Source organism: Hyla sarda, chromosome 1, assembly GCF_029499605.1.
Source record: "Hyla sarda isolate aHylSar1 chromosome 1, aHylSar1.hap1, whole genome shotgun sequence".
NCBI lineage: Eukaryota > Metazoa > Chordata > Amphibia > Anura > Hylidae > Hyla > Hyla sarda.
Window position 1 is genome coordinate 8,544,267 of NC_079189.1, and position 19,608 is coordinate 8,563,874.

Sequence of the window (19,608 nt, forward strand, 5' to 3'; positions counted from 1 at the left end):
GTGTATAACTACTATATATCCTGATCCCATAGAGGTAGTAGCAGCAGTATACAGAGAGAGCTGGAGGAGAAGCTTATAACTACTATATATACTGAGCTCATGGAGATAGCAGCAGTATATAGAAAGAGCTGGAGGGGAGGGGTATAACTACTATATATCCTGATCCCATAGAGATAGCAGTAGTATACAGATAGAGCTGGAGGGGAAGTGTATAACTACTATATATCCTGATCCCATAGAGATAGCAGCAGTATACAGATAGAGCTGGAGGGGAGATGTGTAACTACTATATATCCTGATCCCATATAGATAACAGCAGTATACAGATAGAGCTGGAGCACAGGTGAATAACTACTATATATCCTGATCCCATAGAGATAACAGCAGTATACAGAGAGAGCTGGAGGGGAGATGTGTAACTACTATATATCCTGATCCCATATAGATAACAGCAGTATACAGATAGAGCTGGAGCACAGGTGAATAACTACTATATATCCTGATCCCATAGAGATAACAGCAGTAGTATACAGATAGAGCTGGAGGGGAGATGTATAACTACTATATATCCTGATCCTATAGAGATAGCAGCAGTATACAGATGGATCTGTAGGAGAGGTGTATAACTACTATATATACTGACCCCATGGAGATAGCAGTAGTATACAGATAGAGCTGGAGGGGAGGTGTATAACTACTATATATCTCGATCACATAGAGGTAGTAGCAGCAGTATACAGATAGAGCTGGAGGAGAAGCTTATAACTACTATACATACTGATCCCATAGAGATAGCAGCAGTATACAGACAGAGCTGAAGGGATATAACTACTATATATGTTGAAAGCAGTATACAGATGGTCAAAAAAAAAAATGAATTTTTTTTCTACTTCTCCCCAGATAAAGATCTTTTGCCCTGTGTGAACCGGGCTGTATGTTCCTCCATGAAATATCATATCCCATGTAACAGGAGACGCCAGTAAACAGAACATACCCAATGTGTATTAAGACTATGCTGAAAATGTTTATTATGTTACCAATATTGTTTCATTTTACAATGTACATTCCAGGTCTGGATTTCATTTATTGTGTTAAAACAGTAAATTGGGAGGAAAAAAAAACAGCAAAATAATCCAGAGAATTTATTGGAAATATGAAACATTTCGCTATTACGTTGGGTAAGAAGTGCGCTACTTTACTGTCGAGATTTCCGGACCAACCCCGGGACCTCGGGAGACCCTGACTTCATGTTCTCATTTACAACGTTCCTCAGAGATCCCAGCGCCGGTCGTGTAAGGTTGGACAACGCCGTTTCTTCCTTGGGGCTTATCTCCTCCAGAACTAAAGGATCAGGCGGTTGAAGTCCAACATTCTCTCCAGGGAAGAGTCGGGAGACCCCCATAAATATGACTGGAGAACCAGTCCACGGAGATGTACATTTGACGGTCACTATGGTATCCGGACCTATGGGAATAATCTGCTCCCAGGGACGGAACACATGGATGGTCATACATGTAAATGTTCTAGAAAAAAAAACGTGAAAAATTTTTAATAAAATAATGGAACGTGTTCTACCTGCCACAGCCGGGGACAACTTTGTCGATTATCAAGTGCGTTCTCAAATTTTTTATCTAATTAAAAAAACAAAAAATATAAAAAAATTTTGCCTTGTTTCCAGTCCATTGGAGAGTCATCTGGTTAGAAGGACATCTGAGTGAAAGAAGTCCCCAGCACTAGCCCAGGTGGCATTGAGTTATCTAGAACACACAGACATACATGGACTTCATGGTCCGGATCTTAGGGGTGGGGGAGGAATAAATAGTAGGATATAAATAATGTAAAGAGTCTATCGGATTCTCTTCTAAAACCACAACTTGGTGTCTCTAAGCTAAGTCTTGTATCTCACGCCTAAGGCCACAGAGTCAGGATCATCGCAACTCTTCTTCCGGTTATGGAAGGGGGTGAAGGGGCCATGTTATGGGGTGAAGGACACAGTAGGAACTGATAGAATGAATGGCCATTAAGGCTTGGCGTAAGAGGTGGACAAAGTATTCACATAATTTAAGTAAAAATGTCTATCATGTCCACAATGTATACAAAGTGCAGTATAAAACAATTCGCCTTCACCATGAGGGTCAACAACATGTGGATCACACATTAAAAAGACTTGGGGGGGGGGGGCGGTATGGTGAAGAGGGAAGATCAAGTTATGAGGTTCTGAAGGTGGGATGTGTCCATCGGTGAACCAACGCCATGTTCTTGGATCTCCGGCTTCATTCAGCGCCAACACATGGAGAAGGATGACCCCGGCAGTGCATTCAGGAAAATAGTCCATAAGAGATGAGTTCAGATTGACATTCATAGGAAAATGGTTCGTCACCAGGTGTGTAGGAAGAGAATGTTTGGTCCTATATGTACAAGAGTTCTCTATCAAAAGAAGAGCTGGAAAGGCACCTTGTGTCCTCTTCCGTGTAATGCTCATCCTTCACATGGAAGAACGGGGTTATGGAGGAGAGCTATATCCCTTGGATCCCTCATGGTAAGACAGGAAACTTCTTGGATCACCATCAATATTCCATTGAATTCTGTTGATCCATTGACCAATTCGGAAGGTCCAAGTCTGTGTTCTCCAGATATTAGGGAAGGTCCAGGACTTACTAAGCTTGAGTCAATATTCTTGAGATAAGTGTTCTACATTGGTGGCACGATGAGGCCGGTCATGGCTGGAAAGGAAACAAAGACAAAAGGGAGATGAGTATAGTGATGGTGTCGTCTACCAACTCTAAGGGTCCTTTTAGATGGGGTGAACCATTCCCTAAAACAAGCACCGGTCTCGTACAGCCATTACGTTAATTCTTAAACTGCCTTAAATGATAAAGTATTCCTTATACCCAAACAGGGAGAGGTCTATCGATCTAGGTTGGTGGGGCAGGGAGAAGCCATCGGGGACAACCTTGAGGACTTCTGGTTCAGGCAGCATGAAAGTGATGATAGATCTGTTTTAAAGGGTCATCACACAGTTCGGTTTATTAGGCAAATAATGGACTCCCTTTACACACAGGAACCAGAAACAGGATCCATAAAACTATTAATAGGGTTTATGTCCAGAGCACAAACAAACTCCACAATGGAATACGATTGATCGGTTCCACGTGGGACACATTCTACATCCTCACAACTAGAGTTGAGTGAAACTACAGTTAGAGGGAATTTTTTCCAATTTGAAAAGTTATGAGGGGGAGTTTTAGGGCAACCAATGGGACCCTCGCAATCTGAAGAACAGGGATCCGAGTCTCCCGATAGAATGGAGCATCTGGTCATGAATATATAGTGCTGCATTCATTCTCTATGGGAGTTGTGGGGAGAGCACCAAATCTATCTGGCTGGGGCTTATCCCTCATAGTAACATACAGTAGTTTATAGGGTTGAAAAAAGAGTCCATCGAGTTCAACCTTAACCCCTTAAAGGGGTACTCCACCCCTAGACATCTTATCCCCTATCCAAAGGATAAGGGATAAGATGTTAGATCGCCGTGGTCCCGCTGCTGGGGACCCCGGGGATCGCCGCTGTGGCACCCCGCCATCATTACTGCACAGAGCGAGTTCGCTCTGTGCGTAATGACGGGCAATACAGGGGCCGGAGCAGCGTGACGTCATGGCTCCGCCCCTCGTGACATCCTGGCCCGTCCCCTTAATGCAAGTCTATGGCAGGGGAGCATGACGACCGCCACGCCCCCTTCCCATAGATTTGTATTGACGGGGGCGGGCCGTGACTTCATGAGGGGCGGAGCCGTGACGTAAAGATGCTCCGGCCCCTGTATTGCCCGTCATTACGTGCAGAGCGATCTCGCTCTGTGCAGTAACGATAGTGCAGTGCTGCAGCGGCGATCCCCGGGGTCCCCAGCAGCGGGACCCTGGCGATCTGACATCTTATCCCCTATCCTTTGGATAGGGGATAAGATGTCTAGGGGCGGAGTACCCTTTAAGGACTCAGCCCATTTGGACCTTAAGGACTCAGACAATTTTATTTTTACGCTTTTGTTTTTTCCTCCTCGCCTCCAAAAAATCATAACTCTTTTATATTTTCATCCACAGACTAGTATGAGGGCTTGTTTTTTGCGCGACCAGTTGTCCTTTGTAATGCCATCACTCACTTTACCATAAAATGTATGGCGCAACCAAAAAATACTAATTGTGTGGGGAAATTAAAAAGAAAACCGCAATTTTGCAAATTTTGGAAGGTTTCGTTTTCACGCCGTACAATTTACGGTAAAAATGACATGTGTTCTTTATTCTCTGGGTCAATACAATTAAAATGATACCCATGATTATACACTTTTCTATTACTGTTGCGCTTAAAAAAAATCGCAAACTTTTTAACCAAATTAGTACGTTTAAAATCCCCCTATTTTGAAGACCTATAACTTTTTCATTTTTCCGTATAAGCGGCGGTATGTGGGCTCATTTTTTGCGCCGTGATCTGTACTTTTTATTAATACCATATTTGCTTATACAAAACTTTTATTACATTTTTTATTAATTATTTTTGGAATAAAATGTTATAAAAAAGCAGCTATTTTGGACTTTTTTTTTTTTTTTTTACGTTCACGCCGTTCACCATACGGTATAATTTACATTTTCTTTTAATAGGTTGGATATTTACGCACGCGGCGATACCAAATATGTATAAAAAATAATTTTTTTTACACTTTTTGGGGGTAAAATAGGGAAAATGGGACAATTTACGTTTTTATTGGGGGAGGGGGTTTTTCAAATATTTTTTACTTAATTTTTTTACTTTTTTTACTTTTATTTTTACACTCTTATAGTCCCCATAGGGGACTATTTATAGCAACCATTCGAATGCTAATCCTGTTTAGTGCTATGCATAGTACATAGCACTGATCAGGGTTATCGGTCATCTTCTGCTCTGGTCTGCGGGAAGGCAGATCAGAGCTGAAGACTCCCGGAAGACAGCGGAGGCAGGTGAGGGGACCTCCGTCTGCCGTGCAGGATGATCGGATCGCCGCGGCAGCGCTACGGGAGATCCGATCATCCTGTTAAGTGACCGTGATGCTGCAGATGCCGTGATCTGTATTGATCACGGCATCTGAGGGGTTATTGGCGGACATCCGCGGGATCGCGGGTGTCCGCCATTACCGGCGGGTCCCTGGCTGCAATCCACCGCCGGGACCTGCCGCGCATGATGCCGGCATCGCTCCGATGCCCGCGGTTATGCTCAGGACGTAAATGTATGTCCTGGTGCGTTAAGTACCACAGCACCAGGACGTACATTTACGTCCTGCGTCGTTAAGGGGTTAAACCCTACTATGTTGATCCAGAGGAAGGCAAACACCCCCCTCCCATGAGGCTGATGCCAAATGCCCAATGCCAACTCCCCTCTCCATACAGGAAACATGAACGTTGGCCGTGCCGAATGTTCTTGTGTATGGGGTGGTCGGGAGAAATATTGGTCGGCTAAATGAGTGTTTGGTCAAAAGTTATGGTGCGTGTATGGCAACCTAAAGACTTGCTGAACCTCAATCTAAATCAGCTGTTGATTTATTTCATCTTGTAAAAATGTTTTTTGCTTTCCAAGTTTTCTGACTTTTCGTAAAAGTCGGAAATGAGACAGTCCAGAGTCTCATTCCAGACTTCTTCAGGGAATTGGAATGACTTTTACAAGACTAAATAAAAGAACAGATGATACTGTAGAGTCATTAAGCTCTACTCTCCTCGTATGATTCTCTTATATAAGTCTTCTGTTACCTCTTCCCATGCACCCCACTCATGTCCCGATACATCTGTAGCTGCTGAGACCATCTTAGATATTCCCTTAGTATGAATTGCTTTGATAATGATGTCCTCACCATAGGTCCATACCTACGCTTGTTTTTAGGATGTACTCTACTCTACATCAAGGTATATGACCTTTGTAATGGTGTCCACCAGTTGTATCCTCTTACCTTGAAGACTGTTTGCACTAGAGCTGGTGCAGGTTGGTGGAGGGGAGTTCTGAGGCCGCACCACCGGTGCAAAGGCGCTTTTCTGCTTGACAGCGGAGATCATATTGACTGGAGAGAAGGAGAAGACACCGGCAGAAGTGGCAGAGTTCGCACTCGATGATAGTGTTATGGATGAAGCTCCCAGAGGTGGACTTGCGGGCATAACTGAGAAAATAACGGGGAACATTTTAAAAAGAAAGAAAAAACAACAACAAAAAAATGTGTCTATAGGGAATACCGGGCTGGTTGTCTACTGGTCTACATCTGGGGTTACAAAGCACCAATGGTGAGGTTAATAGTAATGGCACTATCATCAACGTCAACCATCCTTAATGGCTATTTAGATCAGACTTAGGAGTAATTTGGACCCCTAGGTGGTGAGGAACCCAATTCACTGAGGACAGGGCTCTACACTTACTTGCATATGGAGAATTGGCAGTGGAGCCATTGAGAAAGCTTGGAGAGGCCGGTACTCCCAGGCTGGTCATCCCAGCTCCTGCATAGCCATTCATGCTGGAAGTGATGGTGTTATAGTTGGACTGCTGGGGGGTAGAGCTGGGTACGTAGCCTCGTGGAGAGACGCTACTTGTGTTCCTAGAGTATCCTAAAAACGAAGGAATAGGAATACTGACATAAAGGGAACATAACTCACAGATGGCCCGCCGCTGAGGTAAGAATTTATAGATACATGTGGTTACATGGCTTCTATATTCTTCCCTTTACCTTGATCGGACGTCTGGGAGGATTCGGCAATGTTTATGGCCAGTTGGCTCCCAAATGAGTTGACACCCATCATGCCAGTGTGGTGGTGGTTGGTGGTCAGTGAGGAGAGCTGGTTGGAGTTTCGGGGTACGCTGTACAGTGCTTCAGCAATGTCTGCTGCTCTTTTTAAGATAATGTCCTAGGTGGATGGACAAAGGTCGGATGTTAGTTGTGGTTCATCTGACCTCATCATGAGGAAATAATTCAGGATACACCTAAAAAGGGGTACTCCGCCCCCAGACATCTTATCCCCAATCCAATGCTGCCGCATCGGGCGTTCGCGGAACACCGGGTGCAGCGCAGAAGGCTCGTGACGTCACGGCCACGCCCCGCTCGTGACGTCACGACCACGTCCCCTCAAGGCAAGTCTATGGGAGGGGGCGTGACAGACGCCACGCCCCCTCCCATAGACTTGCATTGAGGGGACGTGGTCATGACGTCACGAGCGGGTTGTGGTCGTGACGTCACGAGCCTCCATCCCGCGGGTCATCCAGCACAGAACGAAGTTTGCTCCGTGCACTGGATGTCTGGGGTGCCGCATTCGAGATTGCGGGGGTCCCCAGCAGCGGTACCCCTGTGATCAGACATCTTAGAATAGGGGATAAGATATCTAGGGGCGGAGTGGAAATGGGCTCCTGTCTGGGCTAAAAGCAAAAAATGTGCGTGCTGTGGTCCCATCACTCGTCATTCCCTCAGCTATGACAACTTCTACGAAAAGCACAGATCAATGGACATTGGCTTAGTGGGTCATTAACTCTGCTTACTCAGATAAGGATGACCCTTGGTGCGCTCATATTACATTACTGATCCACAAAGTGTTACCTGGTTATTGTGCGGCATTCCATACAATGCTTCCACCAGGTCGGCTGCTCTCTTCAACAAGACCTCCTGCAGGCAAGAGGAAGACGAAGGTGAATATTAACATGGCTTAAAGTAAAGAAACGACCAGAACATTGTAAATCAGTGGTTATTAAATAGTGGATCTTAATATACAGGTAGATGTCAGAGTGGGGACCAGTGGATCGCAGCCTACAGATAGACCTCAGAATGGAGACCATTACATTGTATTCTCCACATAGACATCAGAGTGGGGTCCCGTAGATCGCAGTCTACAGATAGACCTCTGAATATTGATCACTAGACTGCAGCCTACATGTAGACCTCATAGGGAAGACCACTAGACTGCAGCCTACACGTGGACCTCATAGTTAAGACCACTAGACTGCAGCCTACACGTAGACCTCATAGTGAAGACCACTAGACTGCAGCCTATATGTAGACCTCATAGTGAAGACCACTAGACTGCAGCCTACACGTAGACCTCATAGGGAAGACCACTAGACTGCAGCCTACACGTAGACCACATAGTGAAGACCACTAGACTACAGCCTACAGGTAGACCTCATAGTGAAGACCACTAGACTGCAGCCTACACGTGGACCTCATAGTTAAGACCACTAGACTGCAGCCTACATGTAGACCTCATAGTGAAGACCACTAGACTGCAGCCTACACGTAGACCTCATAGTTATGACCACTAGACTGCAGCCTACACATAGACCTCATAGTGAAGACCACTAGACTGCAGCCTACACGTAGACCTCATAGTGAAGACCACTAGACTGCAACCTACATGTAGACCTCATAGTGAAGGCCACTAGACTGCAGCCTACACGTAGACCTCATAGTGAAGACTACTAAACTGCAGCCTACACGTAGACCTCATGATGAAGACCACTAGACTGCAGCCTACAGGTAGACCTCATAGTGAAGACCACTAGACTGCTGCCTAGACGTAGAACTTCGAGTAGGGATCAGCATAACTCAATCTACAGGTGGACCTCAGAGTCATGGCCAGTAGATCTTAATCTTTAAGGAGACCTAAGAATGGGGACTGGTAGAGTTTAACTTCAGAATGTGAACCAATAGCTCTACATCTACAGGTGGACATGAGAACCAGTATACAGCCTTCAGGTAGACATCAGAGTGAGAACCAGTATACAGCCTTCAGGTAGACATCAGAGTGAGAACCAGTATACAGCCTTCAGGTAGACATCAGAGTGAGAACCAGTATACAGCTTTCAGGTAGACATCAGAGTGAGAACCAGTATACAGCCTTCAGGTATACATCAGAGTGAGAACCAGTATACAGCCTTCAGGTATATATCAGAGTGAGAACCAGTATACAGCCTTCAGGTAGACATCAGAGTGAGAACCAGTATACAGCCTTCAGGTAGACATCAGAGTGAGAACCAGTATACAGCCTTCAGGTATACATCAGAGTGAGAACCAGTATACAGCCTTCAGGTAGACATCAGAGTGAGAACCAGTATACAGCCTTCAGGTATATATCAGAGTGAGAACCAGTATACAGCCTTCAGGTAGACATCAGAGTGAGAACCAGTATACAGCCTTCAGGTAGACATCAGAGTGAGAACCAGTATACAGCCTTCAGGTATACATCAGAGTGAGAACCAGTATACAGCCTTCAGGTAGACATCAGAGTGAGAACCAGTATACAGCCTTCAGGTAGACATCAGAGTGAGAACCAGTATACAGCCTTCAGGTATATATCAGAGTGAGAACCAGTATACAGCCTTCAGGTATATATCAGAGTGAGAACCAGTATACAGCCTTCAGGTATATATCAGAGTGAGAACCAGAAAATCTCAATCTACTATGAAACCTCTAAGTGGGAACCAATAATTCTTCATCTTGTTCAACCTGGGTTGAATTCAGTAGCTCCTGCGACCAGCATATCTTAAAGGGGTACTCCGCCCCTAGACATCTTATCCCCATCCAAAGGATAGGGGATAAGATGTCTGATCGCGGGGTCCCGCCGCTTGGGACCCCCACAATCTGCCTGCTGCACCCGACGTTCGTTTAGAGCGTAGGGTGCAGCGCCGGAGACTCGTGACGTCACGGCCACGGCCCCTCAATGCAAGTCTATGGCAATGCGGGGGCATGGCCATGACGTAACGAGCCGACATGACCCGTGAGTGACATCACCAGCCTCCGCCCGCATTGCCAGTCATCTGGCACATATCGAAGTTCGCTCCGTGCATTGGATGTCTGGGGTGCCCCAGCCAAGATCGTGGGGGTCCCCAGCAGCGGAGAGGGGAAAGCAGAGGTGGAGGTCTTGAGATGATCAGAGATTACATAGGGGGAGGTATCAGGAGATCACGAGATGTGTGTGGGGGACCGGTCGTGGACGGCCTTAGAGTTTATACTGAACCCGGAGACGGCCGGTCTTCACCATCTGATCCTCTTTTAATGTCTTGGTCTACAGATCTCTGTGGTTCCTAAATTACAAAAGATCCAAAGAATTGTCACCAATACTACCAGTACCAATGTTGCGATTCGGTACAATCTGGTAAATCCACCTCAATCAAACGACTTGTGGCTCAGAAAGTTCTACGCTCGCGGTTGTCATTGGATTTCTTATTGGACTTTCGATCTCTGATCACAACTTTAATGCCAACCGCTGATTGTTTCCACAGATATATCTACATCCTGCCGTCTTTATTTCATTACTCTCCTTTAAGTACCTCGCTTTTCCTTCCCACCCCCTCACTCCTCGCTCGACGTCTCCTCCGTTCTGGTATAAGACGACACATTAATCTTCCATTACTTCTTCCTCCTCGGTCCTATCAATCGAAGATCACACCAAGGCCGAGCTCGAAGCCTCAATCAGCTGCTAATTGTATTCATCATAGTCCGCGGGGACCGGAGCGAGTTACAGCGCCGCGCCTTCACTTAGGGCCCAATCTACTTAGTAACCACTTCTTTGATGGTCATAATGCAAAAAGTGGATTATGTGTAATGTGAAATTATTGACCAACCTAAGTGGCTCTTTTAAAGAAGTAACAATATCCTGGACTTGACGGCAGAGCCAGCAGATGTAAGGCACATACAGCGCGGATCACACATTCCCATTATACATTAGGCAAAAATGGACTATTTTTAAAAATGATAAGTCTTGAGGATTTTGGTGAGTCCACGACGGTTAGATAATCTTCATATTCTCCATAATACAGTGATCCCTCAACTTACAATGGCCTCAACATACAATAGTTTCAACATACAATGGTCTTTTCTGGACCATCGTAAGTTGAAACCAGACTCAACATACAATGTACAGACAGTCCAGATCTGTGAAACGTGTCAATGGCCGGAAGAACCGACCAATCAAAATGGGCATTCACTGGTAAATCACCTGTATTACTGAAGTGTATGCACTGACTGATGTCTGGTAGCGACCCCTACAGTACAGGGAGGTATTACATGTTCTGTACTCTTTACCTGTATTACTGAAGTGTATGCACTGACTGGTGTCTGGTAGCGCCCCCTACAGTACAGGGAGGTATTACATGTTCTGTACTCTTTACCTGTATTACTGAAGTGTATGTGCTGACTGGTGTCTGGTAGCGCCCCCTACAGTACAGGGAGGTATTACATGTTCTGTACTCTTTACCTGTATTACTGAAGTGTATGCACTGCCTGGTGTCTGGTAGCGCCCCCTACAGTACAGGGAGGTATTACAAGTTCTGTACTCTTTACCTGTATTACTGAAGTGTATGCACTGACTGGTGTCTGGTAGCGCCCCCTACAGTACAGGGAGGTATTACATGTTCTGTACTCTTTACCTGTACATGGGTTACCTGCTCCTTTGGACACCAGGTGAAGGCGACTCCATTACTTTTTTTGGACATTTCATGTACTGTACAAGACCCTGAAGAAGCTCCTGTCCTCTACATAGACCAGTGTTTCCCAAGCAGGGTGTCTCCAGCTGTTGCAAAACTACAACTCCCAGCATGCCCGGACAGCCGAAGGCTGTCCGGGCATGCTGGGAGTTGTAGTTTTGCAACAGCTGGAGGCTCCCTGCTTGCGAAACACTGACATAGACAGTGATTACAGCTCCCAGCAGATCTTTCTTACTTTAGGATTTGCTTTATCTATATTAGTTATCTACTTATTTTTCTTTAATTCTCCCTTTTTCCTATTTTTGGATGACATTTTGGTGCCTTTAGAACCAATTACCAGGTTTCCATAGAGTTCTGGTCTCAACATACAATGGTTTCAACATACAATGGTCGTCCCGGAGCCAATTAATATTGTAACTTGAGGGACCACTGTATTAGTATAATGATCATGTGAGGTTCTCACAGCTCCGCCTTCTTCTACCTAACCATTAATGTCGGTAACCCTTTGTCCGCTCACCCGTGCTGCCTCCTTCTAACACCCCCGTGCCCCGGACCCGCCGGTCCCGCCCACGGCTTCTCAATATCAATAGAAGAAAGGATATGTCCGGCACTGGGGATTGAAGGATAAACGAAGCTTGCTTCATTGAAATCTTGACACAGGAATCATACAGCAGATAAGATTGTCTGACGCGTTTCGCACCAGCCGTGCCTAATCGTAGACTAATTCACAATACAACACACGCTACTAAAATACATAGATAAAAGGTCACATGACCTATTACATCACTCCATCTAAAATTCCAGACAAATGGAAAACCCAAAATGGATCATATAGGTAACCCCGTCATTAAATGGATCACACGAGTAAACATGAACATGAGTTATATTCCATAATGGCGCCCACTATGCATATCAGGCGACATTCCTCGTAGAATGTCACTTCTACTATTAAAGGGATATTCCAGGAAAAAACTATTTTTTTCTATATCAACTGGCTCCAGAAAGTTAAACAGATTTGTAAATTACTTCTATTAAAAAAATCTTAATCCTTTCAGTACTTATGAGCTTCTGAAGTTAAGGTTGTTCTTTTCTGTCTAAATCCTCTCTGATGACACCTGTCTCGGGAACCACCCAGTTTAGAAGCAAATCCTCTTCTAAACTGGGCGTTTCCCGAGACAGGTGTCATCAGAGAGGATTTAGACAGAAAAGAACAACCTTAACTTCAGAAGCTCATAAGTACTGAAAGGATTAAGATTTTTTAATAGAAGTAATTTACAAATTTACCACAAAATATATTACAGATTAATTGTAACGTTACCGCTTATAGTTCATCTTTTATTTCATTTTTGTATTTATTAGCTATTATTATCTATCATTTCTTTATCTATTGTTATAGTAAGGATATAGTGGATGCATAAATCTAATGTTGATACACAGTACTAAAACGAGAGATCAATTTAACGTGTGATCCATTTAATGACGGGGTTACCTATATGATCCATTTTGGGTTTTCTATATGTCTGGAATTTTCTGGAGTGATGTAATAGGTCATGTGACCTTCCATCCATGTATTTTAACAGCGTGTTGTATTGTGATTTAGTCTACGATTAAAAGGGTACTCAAGCGCAAAACATCTTATCCCCTATGAAAAGGATAGGGGATAAGATGTTATGGGGACCCCCGCAATCACTGGCATGGCACCCGTCAAATGTGCATGGAGCGAACTGCGCTCCTTGCCGGATGACTGGCGACTACAGCTGCCGCGCCTACTCCATTTGGTCTATGGGAGGAGGCATGAAGGCTACATACTATCCGTCACGCCCCCTCCCATAGACATGAATGGAGAGGGCCTGGCATCACGAACACGGGAGCTCCACGCTCCCGTGTTCTGGACTCCGCTGCTGCAGGCCCGGTGATCGCGGGGGTCCCCAGCTGCGGGATTCCTGCAATCTAACATCTTATCCCCTATCTTTTTTGATAGGGGATAAGAGGTTTTGCACCGGAGTACACCTTTAAGCAAGGCTGGTTCGGAACGCGTCAGCCAATCTTATCTGCTTTAGGATTCCTGTGTCCAGATTTCAATAAAGCAAGCTTCATTTATCCTTCAATCCCGAGTGCCGGACATATCCTTTCTTCTAACCATTAATGTCCAATTTGAATCTACATATAATGTTGAGCACCTTTGTATAGTTTTCCGGCTTCGAATTACTTAAAACTTCATACTTTATTGGACTGACGCATTTCAGACAACACATTGTCCATCATGGTTTAGGCCATGATTAAGGCCAGTGTGTTGTTTGAAACTCATCAGTGAAAAAGGTTTAAAATCAATTAAAGTTTCATACTTTATTGGAACTGACGCATTTCAAACAACACACTGCTCTTAATCATGGTTTAGGCCATGATTAAGGCCAGTGTGCTGTTCGAAACCAGTCAGCGAAAAAGGCTTCCAACTTCAAATTACTTAAAACTTCAGACTTTATTGGAACTCTTTAAAAATAAAATCTATCCCTGGAAAATCTGACGCATTTCATACCACACATTGTTCTTAATCGAGGTTTAGGCCATGATTAAGGACAGTGTGTTGTCCAAAACCTGTCAGCTTCTCCAGAGATGCATTTTCTACTTTGGTATCACTGCATCACCTCTGATGGCCCACACATTTAAAGTTGCATTTATAACTGCATTTGTCTCCTTTTAGTTCGACATTTCTGTAGATCCATGCTATTGTTCACACCAAGCACTATAAAATCTAATGCTGCATAAAATAATAGTTTCTGCAATACTTCAATGTACTGATCAGCCTGGAGGCAAGTGTTTAAAGGGGTACTCCGCCCCTAGACATCTTATCCACTATCCAAAGGATAGAGGATGAGATGTTTGAAAGCGGGGGTCCCGCTGCTGGCCGACCCCCCCGCCACAATCTCTCTGCTGCACCCGGCGTTTGTTTAGAGCATTGGGGGTGCAGCGCCAGAGGCTTGTGATATCATGGCTACGCCCCTCATGATGTCATGGCCACGCCCCTTCAATGCAAGTGCATAGACTTGCATTGAAGGGGCGTGGCTGTGATGTCACAGACGGGTGTGGGTGTGATGTCACGAGCCTCTGGCCCTGCATCACTAGTCATCCAGCACGGAGCGAAGTTCGCCCATGCACCGGATGACTGGGGTGCCTCAGCCAAAATTGCGGGGGTCCCCAGAGGTCCCCACGTTCAGACATCTTATCCCCTATACTTTGGATAGGGGTTAAGATGTCTAGGGGCAGAGTACCCCTTTAAGCATCACAGCTTCTACTCTTTGGGCCGAGTGCTTAGTGTACTGTACAGGGGCAGGGACTCCTGCCTTTGACAGGAGTCCCTGCTTCTTTACATAATTTTTAAAGGGATACTCCACTGCTCAGCGTTTGGAACAAACTGTTCCGAACGCTGGAGATGGCGCCGGGAGTTCATGAAGTCATAGTCCCACCCCTCATGACGTAAGGCCCCACCCCCTCAATGCAAGTCTATGGGAGGGGGCATGACGATGTCACGCCCCCTCCCATAGACTTGCCTTGAGGGGGTGGGGCATGACATCATGACGGGGCGGGACTATGACGTCACGAGCTCCCGGCGCAGTCCCAAGCGTTCAGAACAGTTTACTCCAAACGTTGAGCAGCGGAGTACCCCTTTAAGGGCAATTGGGACACTTCTAAATCGGGAACTGAAATCTTAAGTGAATCTGATGGTCAGATTTACAGAATTTAACACAATATAAAGAATTTTCTCGCCTCTCAGAGATGATATAAGGCGTTGTAGTGAGGCACACAGTATTTCCTCCTATTTACGTATGACATAGGTGGAGGTGAAAGGTATCATGGTAAATCCATATAAACATAGGCTCTTGCCAATTTATACACAAAAATATAGACTTCAAGACGATATATATTAGAAGGACGAGCCACCAGGGACCTAACAGAGACTGATGGGAAATATCACACGAAAAGTCTGTAGTCGGAGAACCTCTCAAGTCCTATTTACTGAGACTTCAAAACAAGAAAGCGCCAGGATATCAGACAGCCCATTAAAGGTCAGGGGGTCTCTGCGGACCCCAGATCAGTGAAGCGGTGGGATACTGACTCCCCTCCTTGGACAGCTTCTCACCAGATCACTGAAGCATCGTGTACTTATCATAGAGGGAGACAGGACCTAGATCTGCTGGTCCCCCCGGGACACCCTGCTGAGATGAAGCGTCCTGAGCGCTCAGAACGATGGCACATACTGAGAATAACTAATATACAGGAATCCTGGCCGAGTCTACCGGTGAGGAACCTCCAAGGGATAACTGACACCTGACTAGACTCTCTGCGCTCCCGGGAGATGTCTACACCAACGCTCTACATTGTCTACATCCAGTCATATTAACACTTCACGGTGGAGGTGGAGGCCGGGGATGACATTATGGGGCAGATAATAAGAAAGCGTTTTAGAGTGATACTCGATGCTATGGTGTTTCCCATTACCCAATGGCACCATGCTCTCTCTTTGTCTTCTCTACTCCTACTATCCCTGGTCTTCACCGGACATATAATAGGAGTACGGGCCCCGATGTTCTATTATTGTCTCCTCTAACCCTACAACTCCTACTGTCCCCAGGACTTATATAAAGAGTACAGACCCCATGTTCAATCATTGTCTCCTCTAACCCTACAACTCCTTCTGTCCCCGGGACTTTTATAAAGAGTACAGACCCCCATGTTCTATCATTGTCTTCTCTAGTCCTACAACTCCTACTGTCCCCAGGACTTATATAAAGAGTACAGACCCCCATGTTCTATCATTGTCTCCTCTAGTCCTACAACTCCTGCTGTCCCCAGGCCTGACAGAACGAGTGCAGTCTTCCATGTTCTCTCGTTGTCTTCTCTGGTCCTACTATCCCTGCTTTTCCAGGGACTAATATAAAGAGTACAGACCCCCATGCTGTCTCTTTGTTTCCTCTAGTCCTACTGTCCCTGTTCTTTCTGGCACTAATATAACGAGTAATGCCCTATGGTCCGCTCAACTTTCCATTGGGCCTCCATCAGTCATCTTCCACATATAAATCATGGTCCCGTCTTCACAGTTTCAAGATATCATTGTTCTTGCTACACAACCATCTAGAGTCAACGAGGCTGCCTGGCCTTCACCTGGCATCTGGGACTTGGGGGCTACTGGGCATGTTGGAATTCACCCTAGAATTTTTACGGAATTGGTCATCCTCATCATATTTGTTGACTGAAAGGTCTTGTGACTGTTGGCTGTGGAGCCCAACTCCTTGAGATTCAGTCCCGAGGGGTCTACGGCAGGAGTGTACACATATGCACGGGCTCCGAGGAGAAGAAATTGTACTAAGGTGACAGCACCAACAAACACATGATGGATGGTGAACGGGATAGTGATATATAGGGCATTAAATCCCATGGGACCTGGCCCTGGGCCCCCAATGACCTTACAGGTCACAGCTGGGACCTACCAGTCACCGATCATTATAGTGACAGGACGACGACTGCAGAGAGCATACATAATATGTCATAGAGTTACTGGTGTAGCTAAAAGCCCCGGTGGTCCCACAACAGTCACCTACCAGGTACTGCTGTTCTCTTATGTGCTTTGAGGCCCCATTGCATATTATTTGGATGCAAGTCTTTTTTTTGCCGGTCAGGTTGTTGCTTTTCATGTTCACGTTTAGAAATCCTCCCACCACCACCAGGATGCGTAGGGTTAAATGCTGGAGGACAGGGGTCTTGTCACCATCACGGTGCTCGGAGCATTTATCATTGTTAGGGATCTGTCTCCGCTTTATTTCCTCCATTCACTTCTCATCACAATGCGGAAATCTCACACCGGCACACGTCTCTCCCTGTAACCCCTTCTGTCCCGTAAAGACGGCAACTACTACAGGTCCGGGGCCCTAGGGGGCCAAGACATCACCAATATATCAGCTGCTCTTCTTCAGGGTAAAGCTCCTTTGACTTTAGGAAGGATATTTACAACGTCAACTTTTAAGAATTATCGGCATCTACTGCAGTGGTCTTCAAATCCTCAACGGCCTTCCTTACGTTATTTAAAGGGGTATTCCATGAAAAAAACAAAACTTTTTTTTTTCATATCAACTTGTTCCAGAAAGTTAAACAGATTTGTAAATTACTTCTATTAAAAAAATCTTAATCCTACCTGTACTTATCAGCTGCTGAAGTTGAGTTGTTTTCTTTCTGACCACAGTGCTCTCTGCTGACACGTCTGTCTGTCTCAGGAACTTTCCAGAGCAGCAGCAAATCCCCGTAGCAAACCTCTCCTGTTCTGGACAGTTCCTGAGACAGACAGAGGTGTCAGCAGAGAGCACTGTGGTCAGACAGAAAAGAACAACTCAACTTCAGCAGCTGATAAGTACTGGTAGGATTAAGATTTTTTTACTAGAAGTAATTTACAAATCTGTTCAACTTTCTGTAGCCAGTTTTTTTTTTCATGGAATACCAGTTTAAGATGGAAGATCTGGCCCAGTAGATCAATGTCCAAACTATGGTCCCCCAGATGCTGCCAAACTACAACCCATAGCATGCCGGACAGCCAACGGCTGTCCGGGCATGCTAAGAGTTGTAGTTTGGCAGCATCCGGAGGACAATCATTTGGAGAGCCACTGATCTACTGGGCCAGATCTTCCATCTTACATAACGTAAGGTAGGCCGTGGAAGATCTAGACCAGTTGGTGTAATGTAAGATGTATCATGGCCTAGAAGTGGTAAGGAGGTGAGGGGGAGGCCCACCATGGCGTTGACCGGAAAAGAAGATGATTTCCAATAGACGGCTGTCTGGGTATGCTGGACGTTGTAGTTTTGCAGCATAATTTGCAGAACCACTGATCTACTGGGCCAAATCTTCCATCTTAGATAACGTAAGGTAGGCCGTGGAAGATCTAGACCAGTTGGTGTAATGTAAAACGTATCATGGCCTCCTAGAAGTGGTAAGGAGGTGAGGGTGAGGCCCACCATGGCGTTGACCGGAAAAGAAGACGATTTCCAATAGACGGCTGTCTGGGTATGCTGAACGTTGTAGTTTTGCAGCATCGTTTGGAGAACCACTGATCTACTGGGACAGATCTACCATCTTAGATAACGTATGGAAGGCCGTGCAAGATCTAGACCGGTTGGTGTAATGTAAGACGTATCATGGCCTCCTAGAGGTGGTAAGGAGGTGAGGGTGAGGTCCCACCATGGCGTTGACCGGAAAAGAAGAATATTTCCAATAGATGGCTGTCTGGGTATGCTGAACGTTGTAGTTTTGCAGAATAGTTTGGAGAACCACTGATCTACTGGGACAGATCTAACATCTTAGATAACGCATGGAAGGCCGCGGAAGATCTAGACCAGTTGGTGCAATGTAAGACGTATCATGGCCTCCTAAAAGGGGTAAGCAGGTGAGGGTGGTGCCCACAATGGTGTTGACCGGAAAAGAAGATAATTTCTCATAGACGGCTGTCCGCGCATGCTAAGCATTGTAGTTTCGTAGCATCCGGGCAACCATGGTTTGGAGAACCACTGATCTACTGGGACAGATTTTCCATCTAAGATAACGTATGGAAGGCCGTGGAAGATCTAGACCAGTTGGTGTAATGTAAGACGTAACATGTAAGACGTATAATGTAAGACGTATCATGGCCTCCTAAAAGTGTTAAAGAGGTGAGGGTGAGGCCCACCATCATCATGGACCAGATGGGGCAGTCTTCCCTTTGGCTCCCTATAAGGTGGGTACTTTTGGGGGGGGGGGGGGGGTAGAAAGACCCATCTGTATAGGAAGCTGCCTGTCAGTCAGAAGTATTAAATGTGCCCCCCAACCCATCCTCCCTTCCTGTGACCAGCCAGGTGATAAATAAATGTTATTCCCTGCTCTGACCTGTCACCGTGTGATAAATGGCTCCAGTTTGGGACCTGCTTTAAGCCGTCATTCTTGATCAAACTACATCCGATTCCCCCGGGAAGCTCCACCGGGCAGAAGACATCACTGATCATTTACAGGTTGGTGAGCAAGGACTATACGGGCATGAAGTGTACTCAGTACAAAGGCTGGAGGAAAAGAGGGAACTACACGGGAGAGGGACCTAATGACGGCTGTAGATGGAGCAACACAAC

The 19,608-nt window shown here is 45.6% G+C and overlaps 1 protein-coding gene across 5 annotated transcripts in view; it reads right to left on the bottom strand.

Annotated features, from left to right (window-relative positions):
- Positions 1-917: 917 nt before the first annotated feature.
- The window catches only part of LOC130298267 (transcription factor COE3-like), a 131,292-nt gene continuing 112,601 nt past the window's right edge, over positions 918-19,608 (bottom strand). For 3 of the 5 annotated variants that reach the window (XM_056551232.1, XM_056551337.1, XM_056551348.1), the window contains exons 12-16: positions 7,589-7,654; positions 6,728-6,905; positions 6,423-6,608; positions 5,966-6,169; positions 919-2,723 (exon numbers count right to left, since the gene is read on the bottom strand). In XM_056551232.1, coding sequence (XP_056407207.1) covers positions 2,692-2,723; positions 5,966-6,169; positions 6,423-6,608; positions 6,728-6,905; positions 7,589-7,654 — 666 coding nt within the window. In that variant the 3' untranslated portion in view covers positions 919-2,691. Of the gene's footprint in view, positions 2,724-5,965; positions 6,170-6,422; positions 6,609-6,727; positions 6,906-7,588; positions 7,655-19,608 lie in introns of all 5 variants that reach the window. The other 2 variants (XM_056551294.1, XM_056551358.1) reach the window with 2 other exon arrangements.